Source organism: Saccostrea echinata, unplaced genomic scaffold (genome assembly GCF_033153115.1).
Source record: "Saccostrea echinata isolate AGI-Se365-2 ecotype Australia unplaced genomic scaffold, CSIRO_AGI_Sech_v1 ptg000002l, whole genome shotgun sequence".
NCBI lineage: Eukaryota > Metazoa > Mollusca > Bivalvia > Ostreida > Ostreidae > Saccostrea > Saccostrea echinata.
The window spans coordinates 6,706,053-6,724,076 of record NW_026889751.1 but is presented as its reverse complement, the minus strand read 5'-3'; the positions used below and the strand labels follow the sequence as shown (position 1 = coordinate 6,724,076).

The window sequence follows — 18,024 nt, the reverse complement described above, 5'->3', positions numbered from 1 at the left end:
CAATAGTTATGATGAGCAAGAGTATCTCTTCCAAAATTGTGAAATTCATGGCCCCAGGGTCAGGGGTTCTGGTGTAAGGGCGGGGCTCTATTGATTATATAATGAAAATGCATTAATTCTTTGAAAATCTTCTTCTCTGCTCCTGGGTATTAAATAAAGTAACTAAGTACATAGTTATGATGAGCAAGAGTGCTTCTACCAAAATTGTGAATTTCATGGCCCCAGGGTCAGGGGTTCTGATGTTAGGGCGGGGCTCTATTGATTATATAGTGAAAATGCATTAATTCTTTGAAAATCTTCTTCTCTGCTCCTGGGTATTGAATAAAGTAACTAAGTACATAGTTATGATGAGCAAGAGTGCCTCTTACAAAATTGTGAAATTCATGGCCCCTGGGTCAGGGGTTCTGATGTTAGGGCGAGGCTCTATTGATTATATAATGAAAATGCATTAATTCTTTGAAAATCTTCTTCTCTGCTCCTGGATATTTTATAAAGTAACTAAGTACATAGATATGATGAGCAAGAGTATCTCTTCCAAAATTTTGAAATTCATGGCCCCAGGGTCAGGGGTTCTGGTTTTAGGGTGGGGCTCTATCGACTATATAGTGAAAATGCATTAATTCTTTGAAAATCTTCTCCTCTGCTCCTGGGCATTAAGGTGATAAACTAAGTACATAGTTATGATGAAGAGGTGGGCCTCTTCCAGAATTGTGAAAGCCATGGCCCCTGGGTCAGGGGTTCTGATGTTAGGGAGGGGCTCTATTTATTATTTAGTGAAAATGCATTAATTCTTTGAAAATCTTCTTCTCTGCTCCTGGGTATTATTTAAACAAACTAAGTGCATGGTTATGATGCATAAGTATGCCTTTTTTCAAAAATTGTGAATTTCATGGCCCCAGGGTCAGGGGTTCTGGTGCTAGGGTGGGGCTCTATTGATTATATAGTGAAAATGCATTGATTCTTTGAAAATCTTCTTCTCTGCTACTGGAGATTATTTAAACAAACTAAGTTCATGATTATGATAAGCAAGGATGCCTCTTCCAAAATTTTTAAATATATGGCCTCAGTTTTTGGGGTTCTTGAGGAAAGGGGGGGAGGCTCTATTGATTATATAGTGAAAAAGCATTAATTCTGTTAATTAATCCTGTCTGCTCCTTAGCGTTGAGCTGATAAATAAATTGCTTAGGTACGATGAAAATGGGAGCTTCGAACAGAATTTTTAAATCTTGTGGTCCTAGGGTCAGGGGTTCTGGCATAACGAGGGGGGGGGGGGGGGAGCTTTTGATAATATAGTGGAAAAGTGTTAATTCTTTGAAGTCCATAGTTATGATGATGAGGGTAACTCTTCCAAATTTGTAAATTTCTTGACCCTTGGTCTTGGGTTCTGGTGTTAGGTTAAGGCTTTGTTGAATCTGTAGTGAAAATGCATTGTACCTGTGAAATTCTTCTCTGCTTTTTGGCATATCGGAAGAAAACTGAGTAAAAGTATAAATGATATAAGTAAGCGTATTTCTACCAGATTTTTGAACATCTGGACCATTTGCCTCAGCATTCTAGTCCTGGGCAGGGCTCTATTAATTTGTATTCTACTGAGAGAAGTTATTCCCCTTTTCCATTCACCTTTGATAATTAATCACTGTAAATAATGTATTTGAAAGGTTAATAGAATAAGATAATTATGCAAGAATGTTTATCATATAATTCAAAAATATTTTCTTAGTTTTAATAATCAGTAAACCTGTAAGTAATAGATAAATAAAAATGAGACAAAAATAACTTATCTTATTAAAAGTTCTTCGAAGACCATAAGAAAGGTCAATGCTAGAGGTCTTAATATGGGTTTAAAAATAGTACAGATGCACTAATAGTTTGTTAATAGTCTGCATGTGATAGTGTTAAGTGGGGGACAGATTAGAACTTTATTTATGAGTTGATAATGAATACTAGACTAATTATTTTGTTGATCCTGATCTTCCTACTTCTCTTGCTTTAGGGCAACAAAGCTTCATCTATCAGTGTATTTAACTTCTAAATTGTTGTATTATACTCAGGTGACCGTTAAGGCCCTTGGGCCTCTTGTTTAATCTAAATGATGAGATATCTTTTTAAGCTGTCAATGATAAGCTTTACATGATATATTATTTAACAGTTGCATGACTGTGAGTGTGTTCAGGTGGGGGGGGGGGGATCAAGTGCCTTGGAGGAGTAAGCATCCCCTGTTGACTTTTGACATTGCTTTGAAATTAAGATTTTCTGAATTCATCTTTAATTTTTTTTTTTCAAATATTAAAAGTGATGGAGTGGAAAGAAAAGAGATACTGGAGTGACTTTTATACAGACAGAACTTTGAGAGTGTGACTATATCATATAATTATGTTTAAAATATCAAGGGGGAAGAAAAATGTAAAGACAGATGAACATTTTCACAGCTTACCACTGCTTGCATGAAACTCGCAAGAAGTGTAAATACAATTTTCTGTAAATGCTATGATGGTAAGGTTATATTGACTAAATTGTATGTGTATCTGTATGCACATGAACACAAGTATTGTCATTTAATGAGGTACAACTCTTATCTTCCTCTATTATAAGTAATATAACTAGTGGATCTAGTTCGAGATAACGAGGTTTAACTGTACTATAACTAGTGTACCGTCTCGTATCAGAGAGGTGCGACTCATTTCCACCATTATAAGTACATGTACTATAACTTAAGTGGATCTAGTACTGTTTCATATCAGAGATTACTGCTTTAGTTGGATTGTTCATAATTACAGGTGATAGACTTGGCAACACTAAAAGAGGAGAACAAGTTTTATTTTTACAAGGACTTGGAGAATCTTCATCGAGAACCACATGAGTTTTATGTACAGTACGAGGACCACCTGTTAGTGTCCGAGGAAGTCTACTCAAGGCACATTCTCTGCTCTCACTGTGTCAGGTCTGTATCATTTTCTTAAAAGAAAACAACTTCAGTTTGATTTTGTTTAAGGTTGCAGGTAATTTCATTTTATAGTGTAACACTGACACCAGAAGTTTACAAATTCATTTAATAGCAACATTATTAGTATTTTTCAACCTTAACTAAACTTTGATTTTTGTTCTTTCGTTATTTTTTTTGGGGGGGGGGGGCAGAAACTGAAGATTAAGTGAGCTAGCTTTTCTGATTACATTCTGTCTCCATCTGTAAGTCTGTCTGTCTGTCCATCTGATATTTGTCTGGAGATTACTTTCTCTCCCCTTGGCCCAGTCTGGCTCATTCTTCATGCACCCATAGATAAAGTGCTCATAGAAGAGGATTGATTGAATGAGTGTATGTCGTTCAATGTCTCCTTCAAGAATTTTTCACTCATAAAGATATCACCGTATGCTGGTGAAGGGCTACAAATTTAGACCTATACTTGGCACTCAGGGTCATTGGTCAATGAGGGTTCTCTATTGTGCTAACGCCTACCGTAAGTGGGGCTTCGGTTTTTAAGGTCTCATCAAAAAGACCCATGACTTTCACATCTGATGCTGGGTGTTTGGCAAATGAACAGTGACTACCTATGTTTAAATCTTGTGTTTGATGCAATGCGGCAAATGACAATTGAACCCAGGCCTCTTGGTAAATATTTAAGGATGAGCTTTGTGTGAAATCCTTGTCTAGTGCATATTGTGTCTCCCCTTGGCCCAATTTTGCTCAAACTTCATAAAGTGTCTGTAGATAAAGGATGTGCATTGACCTTAAAATTTCAGTCAAAGCCAATTCTTGTTGAAAGCAAAGTTTCCTTTGGCCTTAAAAGACTCATCCTTTACCCATAGAGTGCTCATAAATTAAGAGTGTGTAATGACCTTTAACTGAGTTTCTGGGTCATAACAGATCTCTATGTGAAATCTTTATCATGAGCTTATTTTCTATCCCCTTGGCCCCATTTGGCTCATTCCTCATCCAAAAAGTGTTTATGGGTAAAGTAAGTCAGGAGTCAAGTTCAAATTCCAAATACAGTCCTACAGTACCCATCTCAATGATGTCTAGTTATTGTATATTCTTGTTATTTTAGGTACAGAAGACTGTGCTTTCCTCAGGAGTCTGCACCTAGTGACATGGATGTAGATTCCTTTATAGATGTTTACAAGGTAAAATCTGCTCCTTTTATAAAACAGAATGTTGAATTACATATTTATTCTGTGAATGTATTTTCTAGAGGTTGTTCATTCATTTAGTTGTTTCATCTTTATAGGTACATGTATTTTTACAGCCCTTTTAGCGAAGATTCAGGGCATATATAGTTTTGCTCTGCCGGTACGTCTGTCTGTTATTCTGTTTGGCTGCTAATACTTTAACCTTGCCCATAACTTTTGAACTGTTGGAGCTAGGGTTTTCATATTTCACTGTGAATTCCTTATGACAAGGTACATCTTTGGGTACAAACATATTTTATCTCTTGACCTAGGAGTTTGACCTACTTTTGCAAAATTTCACCAAGCTTTAAGCTTGGCCATAACTTGGGAATTGTTGGTGCTATGGCTTTCATACTTCAAATGTGTAACTCTTGTGATGAGACCTTCCCTTAGTACAGATATTTTTGTATTTTTTATATAGTGTTACCCTGTTCCGTCATTCCGTCATCATTCACTTTCCGTTCATTATCTCTGCAACTTTTGAAAAACTTTAACCTTGATAATAATTTCTGAATGGTTGCTGCAAGGGCTTTCATATTTCACAGGTGTATTCCTTGTGACAAGACCTTTCTGTGGGAACCAACAATTTTGATCTCTTGACTTGATGTTGGAATTTGACTTCGGTCAATATTGATATTTTTCTGGCGAATAACAAACCATATTCACCACCGAAAGAGTCCATAACTGTATAAGATAAACTTTAAGTGCTAACCATAGTCTGTAGATGACAAGTTACAAAACTTAGATGCTACTTTTAACCTTACATGTTGATGAAAAGTAAAATTTTTTACTTTTGTGATACTTTGAATCCACCATATTTTCATATAAAAGTAATAACCATGCAGAGCAGGATTATATGTGTGCATGTAAAGATATGTCCTAAAATTTATATATCGAGGAAGTTTGTAGTCTGTGGGCTACTATAAATTAAGTCCCGAGAAAGTAATAGATTTAATGAGCCTATTGTAACCTTTTTGTAATAATCTGTACAGTCCAACCATATATTTATGATTACATCCCTTGATATATTCTTGTTTTTAAATCCTGCAAACAGGAATGTCCAAGTGGATTTGACAAAACACATGGTTCCAGTATGGCGATGTTGTTTACCTGCCATGTGGGTTATGGTAGAACCACATTAGGAATGGTAATGGGGTCACTACTTTTAGCTCATCGCAATGGCTTTAGTAGCATCCTTAGGTAGGTAATAAATTAGGTGCTTCTTTTTTAGCTCACCTGAGCTGAAAGCTCAAGTGAGCTTTTCTGATCACCTGTTGTCCGTCGTCCATCTGTCCGTCTGTAAGCTTTTCACATTTTCAACTTCTTCTCAAGAATCACAGGACCAATTTTAACCAAACTTTGTACAAAGCATCCTTGGGTGAAGGGTAGTTTAAATTGTTAAAATGAAGGGCCAAGCCCCCTTCAAAGGGGAGATAATCAAGAAGAGACAAAAATTGGTTGGGGTCATTAAAAAATCTTCTTCGCAAGAACCACTGGGCCAGAAAAGCTTAAACTAACGTGAAAGCATTGTGGGGTAGTGCAGATTCTAAATTATTCAAATCATGACCCCTGGGGGTAGGGTGTGGCCACAATAGGGAATGCAAGTTTTACATTGAAATATGTAGTAAAAATCTTCTTCTCAAGAACCACTGGGCCAGAAAAGCTGAAACTTATGTGGAAGCATTCTGGGGTAGTGTAGATTTTAAATTGTTCAAATCATGACCTCCGGGGGTAGGGGGGCCACAATAGGGAATCCAAGTTTTACATTGAAATATGTAGTAAAAATCTTTAAAAATCTTCTTCTCAAGAACCATTGGGCCAGAAAAGCTGAAACTTAAGTGGAAGTATCCTGGGGTAGTGTAGATTCTAATTGTTCAAATCATGACCCCTTGGGGTAGGGCGAGGCCACAATTAGTACTGGGGGGGGGGGGGAATCAGGTGAAAAACAGCAAGGCCAAAGTTACTCAGATGAGCGTTGTGACCCATGGGCCTCTTGTTCATACAGACATTACACATTTCTATGTAGTTTTTTGGTTTACATAGAGCTGTTGATTAATTTTAGGTAAATTTGGTGATAGCTAGGAATTTGAAGAATATCTTCATAGCTGTTTTACTTTTCTGTGATTCAACACAGCTTTATCCACAAAAAATTCTACTTTTCAGGGACAAATCATACTGCTATTCAATGATTGAATTTTTTGCTTTTTCGCAACTTATTTTAAAATGGACCTCTTTTGTTAGCAAGGTAATCTTATCATAGCAACTCTTTTTGCATTAGTTGTAATGAAAGCTTTTGCATACTTTTTCTATGCTGCATCAGAATTTAAGAAACAGATTGATTATTGCATTATTGAAAACATTGAGTTTTCTGTATGACATGTATATTATATTTTGGTTACGACAATTTGTATCATTTATATGAATAATTTCCATGACTTCTGAAACATATCACCAACACTATGTGAAATTCATTCTATTAAATTTTTAATGCACCATGAGTTCATACACACTTCATACTCACTACTAGTGACTTGAACTCTGAGGAAAATAATCTGCTACTGTTTGATGCTAAGCACTGTCTGTGGCATTGAAAAATCATGGAAAGTCGAGGTATCAAATAAAGAAGATAACACAGAACTTATAGTTAAAACCAGTCACGGAAAAGCAGTGTGAAATAGATGCAGAATAGCAGACATGAGGTTAAATAAAATCTAGCTTGAAAAGTGGGATGTCCATTGTCATGTATATAAGTGTTAAGGTGCAGAAAAATATTGAGCTTCTTTTGTTATGTGAACAATTGGTACATACCAATCAATTTACTTGTTGATTCAGTTAACATATTATGATAGAGGATTTTTTCCTTTTCCCCTGAGGAAAATTAATTGTGTTTTATTGAGCCGACTTCCTCATAACAGCGATTTTCTGTAAACAAGACATGGAGCATATCATCCTCTGTATTTGTTCCGAGATGAATTAGATAATACCATCAACATTACACAATTTTATGTTTCAAGACATGATATAATTATAGTTCATAGTGAATTATTCATAATAATTGCAATACAATTAAGTGGATATATGTAGCCATTGTTAATGATTGTAGTTTGTGCTTTCAGTAAAACCCATAAAAGTAGTGGAGAGGAAATAGACTGTGGTGCTGTACATAGACTTGTCTCACTCATTCCTGATGGGCAAAAAATCAAACACCAGGTAAAATAATAAAACAGGTAAAAAATAAGTAAAATATCAATGGTATAAATATCAGGACAACAGGGTGGAAGTACCAAAAATGTTTATCAGATTAAATATTCCATATATAACTGTTAAAAACTGACAGTTAAAATGGAGCAAAACAGTAAAAACATCAAAATTAAAAGTAAAAGGCAAACTTAAAACAATATTTCAAATATATCAAAATATTAAGCAACAGTTAAACAGTAAAATGACAGGCACATTTGTCATACTGTAATTCAGGGAACAATTTTCTTTACTTCCAAGACAAAATTATTGTATTTGGTAGATAATTGTATATAAATTTATCATGAGCAAATTACCTGTACGAAATTGTACGCCTGGTAATAACACGTAAACCAGGCGTCATGCTCTGCAAAAACCAGGCGGATTTTGACTCAATACCATATAAGTAAACCAGGCGTCAAATGAGACGGAAACCAGGCGTAAAAAGAGGCGTAATATGCAAATTTTACGCCTCTTCAATAGACCAGGCGTAAAAGATCGTACTGTCCAGGCGTAAAAATGTCCAGGCGTAAAAAAGTCCAGGCGTACAGTACACAATGATATATACAAAATACATTACATGTTTTGAAAACTAAGTATTTATTTTATCAAAACATCCATATCTTAGTATCAATTTAAATAACATTCAAAGGCAGTTTTTCTTAACATTTTGATGGACAACAAAATGTCATTCAAATAAACTTTACATTAATAAATCTTCCCATTTAAGGAAAATTCAAAATTTGTATTATACAAAAATATATAAATTATCTTGAAAATACCAATCTCTGATGACTTTGTATTACAGCAGAGATGCTTATAATGAATTCATGGTTATAGTGATTTTCATTTCCTTAAATTTTAGAATATTGCTGTGAACTTAATGGATACAATGAACTACGCCTAATCAAAATTGTTCATTCATTGTACTTCGCAATAAGTGTGTTTTACATTAGCTTATCTTGTATCGTGCACTGAGCTCTTCTTAGCATTCTCATATTTTTCTTTCCCATGTTCCTTTTTAAATTTTTGTCCTGCAATGAGACTTGCTCTGTGATGGCATTGTTCAGTTCTTGGTTCACTTTTTTTCTTCTTTTTCTCCACACCACTAAAGGGCATAACCTGAAGGAAAATTGTAGCCATGCTTTAATGTAGGTCTGAAATCACATGCATTATGTCCAACAAGATCAGTATTTACAATTAGAGAAAAAAAATTGTTGTATTACATAATGGGTTGACAGGAAAACAAACAGACAGACCAAACACAATATATCCCCAATCCTTCAATTGGGGGCATGAAAATCTTACCCCTTCAGATATTCCAGGGGGTGAAATATCCTGGTCATTCTCCCTTGGTTTTTCTGAAGAAGGAGGATTTGGACACAGGAAGCCTGCTTCTTGATTATCTGGATGATAGGAATAGAAATATATTACAGCCGTGCATATAGTTAAATATATCAAATATTGAATGTGTATTTTACAAATACTTTATTTAGGTTTTTATTTTTTTCATTATTATCTAACCTCAACACAATCCTCCATGGGATGAAATGCTAATAACTACTACTACTACCAATGAAAGAATGTCGGTAGTAGAGTGTTTTCTCAAGGGAGGAGTTTTGTGACTTGGTATCTTCTATTCCTTGGGACTTAGCTCCTGTTTCTTCTCTCTTGTATCCTCAGTGTTTTTCTTCTTTTTATTTGGGATAAACTCTTCATCATGTCCCTTAATTTCTTTTATTTTGTCTGTTGGAGCCCTTGTTCTCTTCCCATTTGCTTTCTCTGTGTTTAGATTGAGAAATTAAACAGTCTCTCTGGAATATCTTTTGCTTTCTCCTGCAAGTTTCCTAATAATTTGCTGCATGCCGAATAGCAAACTTTGTTAGTTCCTCTTCATCATCTACAAATACACACACATATAACAAAATTATCACCAAGAAATGTGAGCTTTGTGTAGCATATCTGAGCTTGACCCCCCCCCCCCCCTTTTAAGAAACACAAAACAGACCCCTTGTAAGTCAGTAGGAAGGAACAAATACAAGAAAGTTATGAATATATATATATTGGGTATGAAAAGTTTCCGATCCACCTATGCATTGTAGCAACCCATTAAACATCACCTTAACCATGTTAACATGGTCAGCTTATCAGAAAGTGCACTCTATTTGTTATCACGACAGCTTTTGATTAAAATTACTGTAATTATTTTGTCTAGTAAAATTTTTAAGACAGCCACCGCGCCGTGTGGCAAATTTATAATTCATACCATCATACGGTGACATACCATGTTGTGATCCATGCGACTTTATATTTCCCTCATCTTGAACCCGACTTTTTAGAAGAAAAAAAAAGGTGGAAAATGCCTCGTATATTTTTTGTTTTGTATATATTTTTTCGAAATGATAAATACTAAAAATGATAATTATGCGATAGAAAGATAATTAAAAAAAAAATCATGGGGTATACAACAGCAGTAGTTTACAAATTCGACAGGTCTCCATGTGTAAACAAACACGCATGCTACATGTAATCTAATCATTAACCATGTTAACAGAATGATTTTAAAAGCACATTTCTTAAATTTTTATAGATAATACTATATGGTATATTTCAAAGTGTTAACCTCGCTGGAGTATGAAAATCTAAAAAATTCTTACCATTGATGATGGGGCCATGAATGATGGTATCTCACTTCGAATTCCGTCCTTATTGTCAACGTTTTGTCTTTTTCTCCCACGACAGTCAAACTGCAATCCTCATCGAAGTATTTTCACTTTCAAGTAAAACCAAGTTGTCAGAAACAAGTAGAAATCGGCAGGGCAATGTTTCTTTCAAAGCAACAGAATTTGAAATGACCATGCGGGCGGGATTTTGATAGCGTGGGATATCAAGTTTCTGCAGCCCCGGTTCGAAGATGCTCTACTGTTGAGGTTCACAACGGGATCGATACAAAAGCTATTACAAACTTTCCCCCAAAAACGTCTCTCAAAATAATAAAATGCGTTCTTTTAGTATTAATTTGTCGAATTTTTTTTTTAAGATGCAAAATCAATGTGTAGATCAATAAATTTCACTGAGATCATTTTGTAAGGCGATTCCCCTTGGCCTCTGAGAAAACACCTTAGTTTACAGTTGTTCTCGGCACATTGGAAAATCACGGAATAACCAAACAAAATAAAAGAAGGTTACTTACGGAAAGCGTTTGTAAAATTTAGCAAATAACAAGAACAGGAATCTTTGATTGCGAGAAAACTGTAGAAGATTCTAGGAAACTGTTATCGGTAAGTATTTTACAGTTTAAAAAAAAAAGATCGACCTACATATATCGGGATCGACAATCAATTTAATAGAATGTTACTTCCGTTTTACAGATTGCAACCCGAATTATCTCGAAACAAATCGACTCTGAAGTTAGAAGACGAAGGCGCAGAAATAATCATCATGAGCGAGGTAGGTCACCTTAAATAACATTGTTTTGTTTTGTTTGTATCGCTTTACTATTAGATTAAAAATTATTTACTTTTTGCAAGTTGCAGGGACGTATATAGATCCCTGCTACTTGATCAGCTGTTGATGATCATACAGTACATGTAAAGCAAGAGAAAAAAAAAATACGAATGAGTTCTCATCGATTTTTTTTTTCTCAATATGTTTAAAGAAAATTAATTATTTTTTTGTTCATATTGAATAGCTTGTAACAATACAACCTACACACCAATTTCTGGTTTTTAAAAAATTAATATATATATCTTAGTCGATTAAATTAATGTTCACTTGCATGCATTTGATTAACTGGATAATAGTAGTGTTTTATTCTTGAATTAGATGTCTGACCATGAAGAGTCTGAGCTGGACGATTTGATGAGTAACATGACAACATTTAAGAAACAAAGAACCCCAACTGCCAAAAAAATACATAAAATTTAGTGATGAGGATTTTTCTGATAATGAAGAGGAAGTATTCTCTTTTCTGATTTATCTGATGAAGAGGAATACATTTTGGATGATATCACTGAAGAAATTGCAATGTTACGGAGCATGATGATCAAGACTTCCAACTTCATTCTTTGCTCTGTAACATCCGTATTTCAATAAGAGTATTCATGTTAGTGCTTGCTGTGATTTGCACTAATAATAGATGATGAATCCAACGACTTTTGAACATAATTTCAGATGTGATGCTAGCAGAACACATTTTATATACCATTTGACATATATGCATTTAACAGTTGTCCAAAAAAAAACAAAAAAAAACTAAGGAACCTTTGTGACGGTGTTTACCACTTTTATTGTCATCGTTGTTTGGGGGCCAATAAAATGTTGATTGTGTCATCTGTCTAAAGGAATTTTTTCAAACACCATTCAAGAAACCAAAAACTTCTTTCTGGAAATACCTGTTATAAATCTACTCCACAATCTATTATTTTTCCAGATGGATTTTTTTAAAGCAAAATGCAAGTGTGGTTTAACAGAAATATAGCTGGTGGAACTTATAAGGGCATCTGTGATGGGACTGTAATTTCAGCTAGAAATTATCTTTGCTCAACAATGATGTTGGGAAGGACAAACACAAATGCTGAAATATTTATCTTAAAGTTTTTTAATCTATAAAGTATTTCACTGTAAATATTGCAAATGGATTTATTGTTCACAAAAGAAAAGTGAAATATAATGTTTTGCCTACATTGTACCTTTTCTATTTTTTTCTAAGACCAACATTATGCCTCACCAATTTTTCTAAGTCCAACATTACGCCTCACCAATTTTTCTAAGTCCAACATTACGCCTTACCAATTTTACTAAGTTCAGCGTTACGCCTGGTTTTAAAAAGTTACGCCTGATACAAGAATTACGCCTGGCCCAAGAGGCGGAAAATGACACGTATTCCGTGTGTGCAAAGAGCAGGAATACGTGTCCTGCTCAAGTACGCCTGGTAAAGACACGTAATTCTGAATTCCGTCTAGAAACCAGCTGGTTTCCATGTCTCATCCAGCTGGTTTACGCCTCACTTGTTCGTACGGGAAATGCTCAAAAATTGTTACCATCCCTAAGAATTACTTCATGAAGTGTTTCAACAGCTAAATACTACATATTAAGGGAACTGCAACAACATTTCATGCACTGTGTAATAACAGACAAAGTATGAAAACAGTAGGCAGGGTTCTCCACATCTGAAAAGTTAGCCATCCAGGAAGCTTTTTTTGTGCTTTCGATCACAAGTGAAATGTGATAGAAAGCACAAAGTTTGTTCAAGCTTCTAGGCCTCACTTAGTCAATGGCTTATTCACAAATGTTTTTATGCCCCCGCCATAAAATGGTGGAGGGCATATAGTGTTACCCTGTTTCATCATTCTGTCATTCCGTCATCATTGACTTTCCTTCATTATCTTGGCAACAGTTGCACACATTCAACTCAAATTTGACACAGGATATGTCATAGGAATACACAAATAATGTTTGAATTTGGTCATGGTCCGATGATTTTTGACAGAGTTTTCCCTCTTGAACTTAAGGGGAAAAATTAAAATTTTCAGTTTCTGCTCTCTAGGGATCTATGTTAAGATACAGGTATTTTACCATAAAATACAGGTTAAGTTCAAATTTGGTCATGGTCTGATGATTTTTACAGAGTAACAATCCCTCTTGAACTGAGAAAAAATAAATTTTCAGTTTCTGCTCTCTAACTTTTGTAGGGATGTATGTATAAGGTTGAAATTGCATGTGCAGGTATTTTACCAGAAAATACAGGTCAAGTTTGAATTTGGTTGTGGTCCAATGATTTTGGACATAGTTATCCCCCTTGAACTTGAAGTGAAAAGATTTAAGGTAGTATGGGATACCTCTACGTTATGACGTATTTCCGTTTGAAGTATTGTTTTGATTTGCATGAGTGCTTATTATCGGGTCAAAATTTGTAGATACACCATTGAAAAGAACACTCTGAAGCCTATTTCAATGCAAGTTCTCACAAGTCGGCATTTTAAGTAAAAACAGACAAAAAAATCGCAAGTATATAAATTTACTTATAATTGTACAACGGACATTTAAAAAAGCAAACCCCTGTAAAAGGTAGTTTCAACATTGCTGCTTTTGAACACTTTTAAGCAAAAGCTGTATTTCAATTGTTTGAGTAACTGTACAGCACCTTGTGTGCGGTGAGGCATGGATAAGTGCGATTACTTCACATTGTGCTGAATTATCACCAATCAATTATCACGTTAACCAGAGCTGGACTTTTTTGTTATTTAATTCAAGAAGTAACTGTTTGGTCACATATCAGCTAGCTGTTGTATATAGTCCCAAAACGTTCAGATGAATGCAATTGCTCTGAACAAGACACGTCCTGGAAAGCGATTGTCCATGCATTGTTTTCAAAACCGCTCAAAGTTGAAAACTACAAAGTGCGATTTTTTTATGGTTGGGAAAAAATGCTCATCATTTCTAAAATAGCACCCAGGTTTTTTCAACCCTTGGAAAATAAAGAAGGATAACTCTTCCGCTCGCATCTTTTAATTCAAAAAATTTTAAATGCATTTTATATTTTCCATTTATATATATATTTTCAATTTGTTTATTTCACTTTGCTAACATATTAAGATACATTCTTATTGTAGACTTTCATGAAATGTTATCCGTCTGTTTTCAAGAAATAAAGTTTTCCCAGTTTTTTACGCTTATTTTTTGTTGAAAATTAAAAAAATACTAAGACATATTTCTTGTCATTTTTGTTTTTATAAACACTTTACATCAGCAAACGCCTGCCTATAATATTAAGCTTATGAAAAAAGAATTATGCAAGAAAAAAAATCGTTTTTGTATTTCTCATTAAAATAATAAAAAAAAAAATTAAAATTACACTTTAATATGCTGAAAGGTGGGGGTATTTCAAATCCTTCTAATTTGGGTACATAAATATGTAGGAGAAGTTTCGTTTGGTATCCCATACCACCTTAAAAATCATTATCTCGGCTACAAATGTGGGGGCATTCATGGCTTTACGACACATCTAGTTTTAATTTACCATGGCAACACCACAGGTTGAAATGAAAAAAAATTTTGCAAGATTTTATAGATTAGTGTACTCTATGAATGTTCAAAATTTTATTAAAATCAGAACAAAACTGTATGAGGATGATTGTTTTTAAGAAATCTCACCAAAGTAATTTGAAAAAAAAAACTGCTACATTTAATTAATGTTGCTTTTTGTATGACACGTTTTACTGAAATTGGACCAAAACTGATGAAGGAGTAGGATAGCTGAAAAAAAAAAAATTACAGACACACAAATGAACAGATGGATGAATGCCAACATCTTAACAATGCCTATAAACTTTTTACTGCTTGATCTTTGAAAACTTACTGACAGTATATGTATTAAAACTTAAAATAATCAGAGGCATAAATCTGGTATATCTAATTTTGTTCTCTTCTGTTTGTACTATCTTTTTTTCTATGCTCATGTGGTTTTGACAATTAATGCTAAAAATAGCACCATGCGACTTTAATTAATTACAAATGGGAGGTCTAAAACTCTGACTTGGTGATCAACATTTTATTAGAATGGGGACCTGTTTAGAATGAATGTTGATTATACGCTGAATCTTTTTTTTTTGTAAATAATTCCCCAAAATTGAACACAGAAAGATTAACTCCTACTTGGAGATATCTTAATAATCATATTGATCAAAAGCTGATCACCTCATGCTTCACAACAATTCACCATTCAGTGACAGTGTGCTTATTAAGTACAATCTCTCTTCAAGAGGGAGGTTCAAGTAGGTGTAGATATACTGAAATGCAAGAAAAATTTAATCATGGAGGCCACAGATTTGACCCTGGAGCAGCTCTTTTAACCATGGCACACCTAAATTTTAATTTAACCATGGAGGGCTGCCATGGTAAATTCCCTGTGGAGAACCCTGCTGTAGGTAATCTACCTAAGTCAAAATTACAAGCTGTACATATTTCGTTCCAAAATTTGAGTTTCATTATTTTGATGCAAAAATTTTATTTTTATTGGGGCCCGAGGGCTGATGTGACATACGATATGAATTTTAGTATGTAGTATTCTGTTTATCGTATATTTAAGATGTGAGTATTATACACATAAAGTCATTTAATGTTTCATGCATGTATATGACCTTTTTCTTTCAAATCTAATAGAGCAAGTGTTAGGTCTTTTACTACTAAGTATATGATAAAAAAAATTATTTGATCCAGTACTGTAAATAAATCTGTAATTTTCTTGATAGATAGATGCTGTGATAGATATGTGTGGGGAGCTATACAATTTACACAGTGAAATTTCGGCAGCAAAACATCTTTTAGAAGGAACAACATTTGACCAAGAAATTGATGTAAGTGCACAAAATCTGGCTATCTTGTGTTTCAATTCATTTAATATTTTTTATCCCTTGTTGATCTTTCAGACTTGAGAGTTAATTGCTCTAACCAAAGTATATTGCATTGCTTTTTCTAACAGAGTAGTTGTTTTGATATGGGTACACATTGTAATTTCACAATGACCCATGAGGAACTATAAATCTGGTAATGGCATTAGTAGAGTGCTTAGATAAAGCACCAACAGATTTATGGATGTGAATAATTTATATCTTTTCTTGGAATTAATGGATGTGATGGGTTTTTCCTGTAAAGTTTAGAATTAATATAAGTGCTTACTTCATCAATATTTGGTATATTAATGCATATTTAATTTTAGATCCTGACTCTGATATTAAGTGCTGCATCTTTGAATTACATTTAGTTCCTTTTCAGCTTTATATGGATATGTAATGCACAGTTTTGCCTTAGTATATTTGATAAGCACATATGACATTATGAACATATGAATAATATCCTTATTAGGGACACATATGCACAAGAAACTATTTACTAATTCTAATTGATAAAATATTTGAAGTTGAAAAAAAATTATGAGTTTCAGTTTTAGATCAATTCTGCTCTACCAACTGAGCTATCTAGCCACCAATGATCAAACCCAGCTGACAGTTGCACATGTTTGACCCCACACTTTTTAGCTCCCCTGATCCTAAGGCTCATATGAGCTTTTCTGATCAAAATTTGTCTGTTGTTTGTAGTTGCTGCTGTAGTTAACGTTGTTGTAAACTTTTACAATTTCATATTCTTCCCCAGAACCACTGGACCGTCAATTCAACCAAACTTGGCACAGAGTATCCTTGAGTAAAGGGGATTCAGATTTGTTCAAATGAAGGGCCACTCCTGCTTGCAAGGAAAGATAATTAAGAACAAGTAAATATGGTCAGGGTCATTTAAAAAATGTTCTCAAGAACCAATGCATCAGAAAAGATGGAACTTATGTGAAAGCTTCCTGACATAGTGTAAAGATTCAAAGCATGGCCCCCAGGGGTAGGATGGTGATAACAGTTTTACATTAAATACAAGGGTATATATAGGAAAAAAAACTTTAAAAATCTTCTTCTCAAGAACAGCAAAGCCATGATCAGTCATATTTATATGGAAGCATCCTCAGGTAGTGTAGATTCAATTTTGTTCAAATCATTGCCCTTGGGGTAGGGTGGGGCTACAATGGGGATCAAAGTTTTCCATAGGAATACATTGGAGAAATCGTTAATAAATCATCTAATGAAGAACAGCAAAGCAAGGATCAGTCATATTTATATGTATGCATCCACGGTAGTTAATGTTTAGGTTTGTTCAAATGATGACCCCCAAGAGTTTGGGAGGGGCCACTATAGATAGTCGAAGTTTTACATAAAAATATATAGGAAGAATTTGTAAAATTTTCTTCTCAAGAACAGCAAAGCCATGATTAATCATATTTAAATGGAAGCATCTACAGGTAGTTAGTTTGTTCAAATCCTGATTCCCAGAGGAAGGATGGTGCCACAGTTGGGGAAAAAAGAATCTGCTGAAGAAGAATAAGAAGGGCCTTCATTACTCAGGTGAGCGTTGTGGCCCATGGGCCTCTAGTTTATAATAGATTTGTTTCACATCTTGTAGATAGGATAAAATGAACAAGATAGGATAATGGCCATATTTGGCTTTCTATTTTGGTTAAAACTAGGTTCATTAAACTATTGAAGGATATTGAAATTTCATTGAGATGGAGAAAGGTTTTTAGCTCACCTGAGTCGAAGGCTCAAGTGAGCTTTTCTGATCACATTTTGTCCGTCGTCCGTCCGTCCGTCTGTCTGTCCGTCTGTCTGTCCGTCCGTCTGTAAACTTTTCACATTTTTGACTTCTTCTCAAGAACCACTGGGCCAATTTTGACCACACTTGGTACAAAGCATCCTTGGGTGAAGGGGAATTTAAATTGTTAAAATGAAGGACCAAGTCCCCTCACAAGGGGAGATAATCAAGAGAAGACAAAAATAGGGTGGGGTCATTAAAACATCTTCTTCTCAAGAACCACTGGGCCAGAAAAGCTGCAACTTATATTGAAGCATCCTGGGATAGTGTAGATTCTAAATTGTGAAAGTCATGACCCCCGGGGGTAGGGCGGGGCCACAATAGGGAATCCAAGTTTTACATTGAAATATATTGGACAAAATCTTTAAAAATCTTCTTCTCAAGAACCACTGGGCTAGAAAAGCTGAAACTTATGTGGAAGCATCCTTGGGT

The 18,024-nt window shown here is 34.7% G+C and overlaps 1 protein-coding gene and 1 long non-coding RNA gene across 2 annotated transcripts in view; one reads left to right on the top strand and one right to left on the bottom strand.

Annotated features, from left to right (window-relative positions):
* Positions 1-18,024, top strand: part of LOC133206229 (paladin-like) — an 89,800-nt gene that overhangs the window by 39,508 nt on the left and 32,268 nt on the right. Inside the window, exons 5-9 of the mRNA XM_061342180.1 lie at positions 2,778-2,941; positions 4,044-4,119; positions 5,219-5,364; positions 7,281-7,374; positions 15,654-15,758. Of these exons, the coding sequence (XP_061198164.1) occupies positions 2,778-2,941; positions 4,044-4,119; positions 5,219-5,364; positions 7,281-7,374; positions 15,654-15,758 (585 nt within the window). The remainder of the gene's footprint in view (positions 1-2,777; positions 2,942-4,043; positions 4,120-5,218; positions 5,365-7,280; positions 7,375-15,653; positions 15,759-18,024) is intronic.
* LOC133206238 (uncharacterized) lies at positions 8,053-10,312 on the bottom strand. Its single transcript, XR_009723722.1, has 4 exons — positions 10,059-10,312; positions 8,926-9,301; positions 8,710-8,807; positions 8,053-8,523 (listed from the first exon to the last, which is right to left on the bottom strand). It is a non-coding gene; the product is annotated as an uncharacterized LOC133206238 (long non-coding RNA).